This window comes from Chroicocephalus ridibundus, chromosome 11 (genome assembly GCF_963924245.1).
Source record: "Chroicocephalus ridibundus chromosome 11, bChrRid1.1, whole genome shotgun sequence".
NCBI classification, from domain to species: Eukaryota; Metazoa; Chordata; class Aves; order Charadriiformes; family Laridae; genus Chroicocephalus; species Chroicocephalus ridibundus.
In genome coordinates, this window is record NC_086294.1 from 9,928,584 (window position 1) to 9,938,264 (window position 9,681).

At 48.9% G+C, this 9,681-nt stretch overlaps 1 protein-coding gene across 1 annotated transcript; it reads right to left on the bottom strand.

The window, feature by feature from the left end:
* Positions 1–938: 938 nt before the first annotated feature.
* Positions 939–7,344, bottom strand: LOC134521905 (E3 ubiquitin-protein ligase TRIM65-like). The gene is made up of 6 exons (XM_063349014.1): positions 6,460–7,344; positions 5,737–5,832; positions 4,428–4,661; positions 4,310–4,332; positions 3,167–3,309; positions 939–1,771 (listed from the first exon to the last, which is right to left on the bottom strand). The coding sequence occupies exons 1-6, from the start codon at positions 7,060–7,062 to the stop codon at positions 1,203–1,205; spliced, it is 1,668 nt and encodes a 555-aa protein (XP_063205084.1). The 5' UTR covers positions 7,063–7,344; the 3' UTR covers positions 939–1,202.
* Between the last annotated feature and the right edge of the window lie 2,337 nt (positions 7,345–9,681).

A 9,681-nucleotide genomic window follows, 5' to 3' on the forward strand; every position in this document is an offset into this window, starting at 1 on the left:
CACAACAGTTACAGATGCTCCCCTCAAGGTAAAATAGGGAGAACCCAGGGGGAATTTGTACTGGGATGTGTTGAGGCTGGTCTCCTACCTGCTGCCAGCGGACAGGGAAATGGGGGCTGGTAAAAAGGCTCCCGGAAAGGCACTCAAGGATAGGAATATCCCTGTGCCGTACCACCAGCCTTGCTTACCTGGCTTTGCCCCCTGAGACCACACAGAGCAGCAGCCCCTGCAGGCGCAGTCGGGAGACCCAACTCTACCTGCATGGTTTTCCATATCATTTTGGTGTATAACATGCAAAACCCAAAACACAGCCTCCTTGTTCTAAGACTGAACAAGGATTTCTTTGAACATATGGAAAACTGTAGTGTCCCTTAAGGTCCTGCACGCTGCTGGGGCAGAGAGCTCCTCCCTGGGTGTCTTCATGCGAATACCCTGGCTCTGTCTGAAAGCAGCAGAACCACAAGCAGCAGGCAGGGACATCACCTCTTCCTCTCCAAGGTGTTTGAACAATCGTAAGAATGAACTAACCCGGGCCCCACGACGGCAGAGACTAGAGGCACAGCAGTTTTCCTCCTTACCGCTCCCTTTGCTGTGAGATTTTTGCATAGGCAAGGAGAAAATAAACATCGAGGCAGGAAATCGCTAAGTGATCCATCAGAGAGCTCACGGGGGATGACAGCAGCAGAGAGCAAGGGCAACCAGGTGTCTCACCACCTAGTCTCTGCTCACCTCCCCGGCCAGCATTGCTTCTGCGAGAGGCGGCTTTGGTTGTGCAGGACGGGCAGAGGTAAAACCTGATGCGTTAGAGCAAAGGTCAGCGTTGCTGCTGCTTAGCTCTCCAGCAGTTAACGCTCTGTCAGCTTTTTTTTTTTTTTTTTTTTTTTTTTTACAAACTAAGTTGCCATTGAGTTTTGCAATCTAAATTACTTTAATAACATGCACCCAACACAGCATTTGATACAGCCAAGCAAAAATTGCAACTTAATGGTATTTCCATCATGATTAACTGAACAAATAGGATAGGAGCTCTTGCGGTAAGCAGCAGGGTGATATACCCCACAGAGGCCTTGCCCTCACACCGATGAGCCATCACAGCAGCCCAAAACCCCATTTCTAATATGCCAGCTTAGCACAGCCTCCACCCAGTAGCAGTCGCAGTAGCTGGGCCTGGAAATACGAAACAGCACCTTGTCCCCACATCACTACAGGAGCTCCAAAGAGCCATCAGACGTGCCAAAGATAGCATGGACGGGATAGTTCAAAGGGATGCTTATTGTCTCTATAAGGCTCTTGTGAGGATCTGCATCCTTAACAGATGCGTTATAAAATGACAGTGTATTTCTTCTGCAGTCTAGTTCTACCCTGACCACTGTGAGAGTTATAGCAGAGTTCTTTTTTGTGATCTCTGTTTGACCGAGGAACACAAGGAGGTAATCATAAGACTTTTCCAGGCAGCACTGAAAGTTGCCACAAATAATTCCGAGCTTCCAGCACCTTGCATTGCTGGTGTCCACCTCCCAGAAGTGACAGCCCTCTGAGAAGCTCTGGGCACTCTTCCTGCATTGGGTGGCATAGGTGCTTTCCAAAGCTGGTGACGCAGATTGGAAAATATTGGGTTGGAATGTAAAGCCAGTTGACCTGTGGTTGGGGGTATCAAAGCTTCCAAACGGTAATTTCTGATATTGCGGAGAACTGCGTGGGGGTGCCGAGACTACCTTGCAACTCTGAGGAAACCCTAATCCACACGCTTCAAGAGTCAGATGTTCATGAACTATAGAAAGAAAAAAAAAACCACATTAACAGATAATTGTGCAGATTTGCATACATCCCCATTGCTGAAAGCTAGGTTTCCCAATCCAAGTCATCCTATCCAAGTCATCCAATTCAAGTCCAACCCACTCGAGTCATTAAAAGCATGTGTTAAGTGAAACACCTTCCACAACTCTCCTAGCTGCTCCTATGTAATTTTAAAGCAGGTTAATATCACATTTCAAGAAATGCTGCTCTTTCACAATCTTAAAGTGTCTTTTTGCTTTTTTTTTTCCAACTACTGCAACTCTCAGATTTTAGTTTTCCATCATTGCCCTGCAGTTTCATTAGGCATTTTTAAAAACTCCCCAGATTAACTTGCACGTACAAGGATGTGCGAACAGCAGCACAGCCATTTTATAAAAGCTTATTTGCTCAGGATCATTTGAAGTTATTTTCTAGAACTCTCAAAACTTCCTAGCACGGCCAGTCACAAGAAGTTAATTCTACACTCAGGCATTTGCAGAATATTTTTTATTCAAACCTTCTCTTGCAGGTAATGCATTTCAATATTGTGGCATTTTCCGCTCTGGAAGTTACTCCTTCAGGAAACTGAAACAATGGCAGTTGCTTGGGCAACCAACCCCAGTTGCTCAGATGGCATGGATAATTAGGAAAACATGGATCTGCGGCCTTCTAGCCAGAGTAGGTTTGGAGTATGCTTACAGGGATGGTAGAGACTGAGCTCAGGAGCGGCTGTGAGCATGGTGTGCTTCTTACTGAACCCAGGGCTGTATGGACGGCGGCCAATTAGGTGTGCATGTCACATACTGTCACACACGCTCTGGACAGAGCCTTCCCACCCCAGCTGTCTCTCAGTCTTGTCCCTAGGCTCACCGTCAGCAAGGGCTCAAACACCATCAAGAGAGCAATAACAAAGGAACCCTAATTTTTTCAGTTCAGTTGGACAAGCATCCACCGTGCGCAGCACCAGGACTGTAGGCTGATCTTACAAAACATTACAAAAGAGTAGAACTATTTACCTAGAAAGAGTAGGTTATTTACATCCTAAGACAAACTCCTCCTGCCACTGCTGTGATGAGTTCTCAACTTTCCCCATGCTTTGAATCAAAGTGATGCTACAGACAGAAGAGGTGTTGCTATTCTCTTCTCTCAATCCTCCCAGAAAACTCCTAGGACATCCGCATCTCTTTACCCAGAACCTATTTTAACAGGCATGTCCCAGAGCGCTGAAGCCCAAAACAAGCACTCTTTTATGTACACACATGTGAAAATATTCATACAATGTTAGTAATCAGTTCTTCTAGAGGTACTTGGTGTATTATTACAGTCCTTTCTTAAATACATTTTTTTAGCTTCTCCATCTTGCTTGTCAGGTAGTGAAATGATCGCTTACCAGGTGGTGCTTCAAATAAGGACTGCATGTCTGAGAGGAATTGCCTGAAAAGCCTTAGAACAGCATCTGTTGTTAATTCATCCAAAATAACGGGTGGCGCTAGCAGTTGTACGTGAGCTTCCTTAGGAACTGACGTGCGTTTCCTAAAACACGCAGAAAGACATCAGAAGAGCAGCACGTCCTCAGAAAACCATCACTGAGCCAACAACTGCATCCCCCACTCCGCACCCAGCCTCGATGGGAGATAAGGAAAGCAGCTTCTGTCCCCGCTCTCTCTGCAGTTTTACCAGGGACTTCCCCTCTGACCGGTCTTTTCCCAGAACCCCAAACCTCTTCAACATCTTTAGGATGAAATTCACTCCATGGACAATATCTATCCCCAGAAGACCTTGTCTGAGCCCCCTCAGCCCCAGTTCTTGCCGGGATGGACCCCAAGTATCACGTTTGTGGTTACAGCAGCAGGAGCTGGTGCGGTGTCAGGGGCAGATGCTGGGACAGCACACGAGATGCGCTGTGTTATCACAGCCAAGGGGCAACTGCTGCCCCTGAAATGCAGGGCTGGGGGAAGGCCGGGCTGGGGGAGCCCATGTCCACGCAGCGGTGGGCTGTGGTGGAGGAACAGCTCAGGAGAAGAGCCATGAACTTTATAGACTCAGGACTTCACTACATGTTTCAGCTCCCGCCGCATTAACTTCTTACAAGCAGAAGGCAATGCAAAGTGGAGGATGGCTCAGGATATCTCAGCTCATCTGTCCTTTGCATGACCGCCCTAATATTCAGGTATGAGGGTTGGACTAGATAATTTCCAGAGGTCCCTTCCAACCCCTAGAATTCTGTGTGAATCACTGTCAGAATGGATCTTGAGGTGGGGAGGGTACAGAAAAATAAGCCATGTTATTATGAAGAGTCACACGTGACCTCTGTTAAGGTTCTGGGGCTTCTCCAGGTCTCTGAGGAAGCCAGGCTCGGAGCGTGCCATCAGCGTGCCCAAGGGGCAGCTGTGTAAGCCCAGGGAGCTGTGGGGCCACAGTGCGTGCAGGTTGGGCTAGCAGCCCACACCACTGGACTATCAGTCACGGAATGACTGATAGTCACCTGAAGCAACATGAAATGCAATACCAGACCACCTCGGGAAGAGCTTACCTGTCTGAAATCGCTGCGAAAGCCTGTAAAAGACATTTTGAAATCAGAACTAACATAGCGCAGGCAAAGGCCAGCCCAAGATCTGAGCACCTCTGGGAAGGGAGATGCTGTTAGGTACCTTGGTGAAAAGAAGTCGGTCTTTCTGATCTTTCAGAGCCTCTAGCTTCTGTACATCCTGGCTGGCTGCATCCTTCTTCTCTTTGTATTTTTGTATCTGCATCTGAATCTGAGAAAGCTGTTGCTCCTCGTTGTCACTGAGAACTTTCAGGACCTTTCTTCTTCTGTTATCCAGCTGCAGACGCATCTTTCCGAAGAGGCTCTCCAGCCGATCCCTCCTCAGGCTCTCCTTACTCTAATAAGAAAACACTTTCAAAGCTGTTAGGGACTAAATCTTACATTTTCCACACTAACTCTCACTCAGAAAAGAGCCTGGTCTTTTCTGGGCTGACAGAAGTAACTACTAACATAGTGCCTCTCCATAGGACAACAAACCAAGATGTCCCACTGATGGCAGAAAGGCCAAGTGACCTAAGTGGCCTTCCCCAGCATCTGGCACCTGACCAGAAAAAGACGAAAAAGTAGTGCTTCTTGCATAATGCTTGCTGAAGACTTTCCAATATGCAGATATTTCCTTATTCTGCCCTGGTGTTTTTCTACTGATACATTGCCTTTGGTCCTTTTAAGGATGGGGTGAGGAAAAACAGTTTCTCTGCTTCCTGCCTCCATCAAACTTCCCTCGCTGTTCGAAAGCAGCTGTGATGTCAGCCAGGACGCTGCCAACAGGTACCGTTTTGTCTTCAGGCTAGAAGGGAACATTTCCTTTGCCCAGTGCCAGGACTTCCAGTCCCATCACTTTTACTGGTGAAGGCAGGCAAGTGCCAATTCTGCATAAGCAGAATGAACCATGATTTGGAGACCTGTGTTAAATTCCCTGTCCTTTCAGAGCTTTCAGATAGGCATTTGTCTGCTGGAAGCAAAAGCAAGACACTTTGGAGCAATCTTTTAACCTCATTCCTAGCCAACTTCTTAGAACCACAGGCTAACCGAAAGGGATTTCTTGTTGTAAGGAGGACTGAAATGACTGTAACACGGTCTGTATCTTTTCCATAAATATTTTAGAGTCTGCAAATTGAATTAAGTTGGGGGAAAAAAAGGTCAACCACCACCCACCAATCAGGGGGCATGGCCTTAACAGGAACTTTCAAGCTCAAAGGTTCTTTGGAAACTAGGAACGTACTTCCCAGACTGATAAGCAAGTTGTTCATCATCCTCCCTCCATGAAGAAACCTAGAAGATATCTAAGAAACCACCCAGGAAGTGAAAAAAACTTCGGAATCCATGATCTGAGGCAGGGCAAAAGAAAACCTTATCTCATCAGCTACCAGTGCGCAACCATCCCCAAAGTGATGTGGGACTTTGGAACAAACCTTTACTTCCCCCTCCTGTTCCAGCAGGTTTGCTATGCTTTGATCCAGCGCAGCTTCTTCTGTTTTCACTGTTTCCAGAATTCCAGCTAAAGCACTCTATAAAAATAACCGGAGGGAGACATCAGGATAGGACCGACATACGTGCACACGATCAGCAATTTTATGGAAATGGGTTAAGCTAGACCTGCAAAAAAGTTTGTTTACTGCATGCTCTCAGGACAAATCAATACATAAAGGTTTACTGAGAGATTTTATCCCTGACCTAAATACTACAATTACGAACATGGGAAAGACAATTTGAAACTGAAAACTGTTCATGTGCTATAGCCACACGTAAAGCTATGTTCAGTGCTGACTGCTTCCTTCCTGTTACTCTGCCATCAATTTTCTTTGCATAAATGCATCTCAGGCTCATCTTCTGGCTTGAAAATGCACCGAGCACTAAAAGCATAGCCACAAGCTATGTGGTCCCTGCAGTTTGGCTCCTCAGGATGGGAAGAAAGTGTTTGTAACATCTTGTTTGATACCCTGAGGGAATCTGGGGCAAAAGTAGGAATAAAAGCCCAATATCCCAAGATGGAGACTTAGCCCCATCCTGAGTCTGCAGCTGTGAAACCAGGGAGAGGTTTCATCCCTGTGCTGCAGGCAGCTCTCTGTGCCACCAAGGCCCGTGGTTTTCCTAGCACAATCTGTGCCCAGGCCACTGTCCTGGCAGTCTCTTACCTGCCCTTGGGCAAAAGCCTCCTCCAAGGTGGCGATCTCGTGGTTCTTGTGGGAGCTGGTGACACAGCACAGCACGCAGAGGCAGACTGCATCCGTCTTGCAGTAGCACTCCAGCACTTTGCCGTGCTGGAGGCATTTCCTCTCAGCCAAAACCTGAGCACCACAGGGCTCCATCAGGACATGGTCTTTCAGGGGGCTCTTTGAGCTGTGCTTGCTCAGGTGGGCTTGGCAGAGGGAGGCCTCGCAGCTCAGGCAGGTCTTCACGGCAGCCTGGGGCTCCTGGAGGCAGAAATCGCACAGGATCACCTTGTCCTGCTGGCCCAGACTTTCCTCCTCCTCCTTCTCCTCTTGGTCCACGAACTTCTCCACGATGCTGCGGAGCTGGACGTTGGGCTGCGGCTCCATGGCGGGGTCGAACAGGAAGCCACAGAGCGGGCAGCTAAAGGGTCCCCGCGGGAACGGCTGCCGGCTACCGGCCTCCCGGATGCAGCCCCGGCAGAAGCTGTGCCCGCAGCCCAGGGACACGGGGGTGCTGTAAATGCCCAGGCAGATGGGACAGGTCAGCTCCTCCTCCAGCCCGGCCGCCGCACCCGCCCGGGACATGGCGCCGGAGGAAGGACACGGCCGGGAAACGAAACGGAAAGGGGCGGCGGCTCCGGCCGCTCCAGCGGCAGGGTTCTGCAGCCTCCTCCCGCCGGCCGGCGGAGCTCAGCCCTCCGGCAGCCGCCCCGCCGCCGCCCCCGCAGCAGCCGGCCCGGCCGGGGGCTCGCCCGCTGCCCGGGGCAGGGACCGCCCCCCCGGCTCAAACGAGGAGCGCAGCCGGGGGACGGAGCAGCTGTGCCCCGCGTAACTTCTCTTTGTCCCAGCCCTCGGGTAGACGTCTCCGGAGACACCATCCCTGCGCGTATTTAAAAGACGGGTAGACATTGCGCTTAGAGATGCGGTTCAGTGATGGTTTTTGTCAGAGTGAGGTAGATGGTTGGACTCGATGATCTGAATGGTCCCTTCCAATCCAGGCAATTCTATGATTGTTGTAGTAAAATTGGTCTTAACTAGAAAAATGAAACGTAACACATAATCGAAGCAACCGAGGAGAACCTGCCACTGCTGCTAAAAGTCCTCCATACAGCCCCGACCCTATTTGATCATTTATAGAGAAACAGTAACTAGACATGATTTATCTAAAATGAAATTAAGGAACTAACTACTTGACAATGTAGCTTTGTTGTTAAGCAGGATATTGCTGTCAAGAGAGTGATGAACTGTAGGCCTGGTCAGCAAACCAAGAAAACCACCTAGAACTGCCAAGATTAGAGGAGGAGTAGGTAAAACGTAATTTTGGCAGGGGGAGATCCTGACCACCGACTCATTGACCACCTACACAAAGGATACCACCTACTCAAAAGGGAACAATGGAAGAAGAAAATAGAGTCTGTGCACTTATTTACATAGTAAGTGAAGAAATCTCAACCAATCATTAAAAAGAATAACAATTAATATGTATAAGTTGTTAGACTATGTAATGATTGGTGTAAAAAAAGGGAAATTTTTGAAACTAAGGGGTGCTCCCATTTTGGGATGAGCACCCTATTCCTGCGCATTAATGGAATAAACTTGGAAATACCTCTGTTCTGTGTGTTACTGGCTTGCACATCAGGTAAAGAACCCAGATTTGGGACAAGAAGATCACATCTGGCCATCCTCCATCCTTAAAGCCCATCCCTGCGTCCACTGGTCCTTTTCCCAGCTCCAGCACTGCCTGGGCTCTTCTCTCCCCTCAATATCCAAGTGCCAAGGAGAAAGCTGGAAGAAGAAAAAAAAAAAAAAGCCAGTTTCCCTCTGCTGCCCTTCAGCCGGGTGGGTGTTCGGGGGCCCAGCCCTCCTCTGGGAGCTGTACGAGGGCTCTGCTCAGGGCTGCTCCCTCCTTTCCTCCTTGGAGTTGTTACGTCTTGGGCTTCAGTTTCTCCTAGAAATAGGAGGGAATAAAAGGCTCCTTCATTTCAGCTGCAGGGCATGGAGGAGGATGGAGGGAACTTATTTTTACTGTTTTAAAAGCTACTCCTCTCTGTTCTCTGTCCCATTATTCTGAGAAGCTGTTGAGAGGTGTCCGAGAAGCTGTTGGCACAAAGCACACTGTCTGTAAGCGTCCTATCAACAAGTGGTCTCCATGAGCCCCCCATGGCAGAGACCTTACTGCCTGTGGTTTTTGCAAACGCTGATGTTATTGAACTGCTCTGGTTGCTTCTGGGTTCCTGAGGACTTGTTAAACACGTGTGACTAGAACCAAGCAAGACTCCTGAGCTGCTGTCTGGGCGAAGACTCCGTACTTGGCTAAATGCCCAGACAGGCAATAGTTGTTTTAGTTATTTTACAAGAATTCATCGGACAAATTTCCTCCTGATGGTATTGGCTTCTCAGTCCTCTCTGACACGATACACCTGCTGGGGGTAGCTAGAATTATTCCCTCCATATCCAACCGCAAGGTCATTTTCGACTTCCAGACTGTTACCTGCTCCCTAATGCTTTCTTATGACCTTTGCACACTGAATGGGGAAGTTTCAGCCGATGGCTGTAATTTCCAAGTGACATTTCTCATTCTTATTCCTAACCACTCTGTGTACTTTATTTTTCTCTCCGCTTGGGCTTTGTGGCTTCACACTTCACTGCTGCTAATCCCTTTTCCTCAGTTGCCTCGGACGTGGCTAACGCTGTATGCAGCGCTCGCCTGGCTTTGCTGTTCCCTCAAAGCACGTGAAACTGCTGTGTTCCACCACCCGTCCCCACCTCCTCCAGCGTGGCACAACGTGCATTGGCAAATGCCCTCCTGGGCACACGTGGCCCCGGTGGCTGTCACGCTGCTGCCTGCATCCCAGCCCCACAGTGCTGCACAGGGGAAAAAAAATCCTCTCTTTGATCTGCTTGGAGCCAGTGAGGGCTGCAGGAGGGCTTGCTCCCGGCAGGAGGCTGTGGGGATTTTGTGGATCACTCTGGGTTCCTTACTGTGCCCTGTTTGCAGGCACGGGCTGGGACAAGCTGCTGCTCCCCTGTTGTGTCCAGCTGCAGCCTTGGCTGCCCGTGCTGCCTGCAAACCGCCTACCCTGAAGTCTTCTTTCTTAACCCTTCATTAATTACCCTTCCATTAATTACGCTGCTCCTGTCATTGAAGAAAAATTAATTTCCGTAATTTCCTTCAGGAGTTTGGATGCTGGAAGCTGCAGGTAA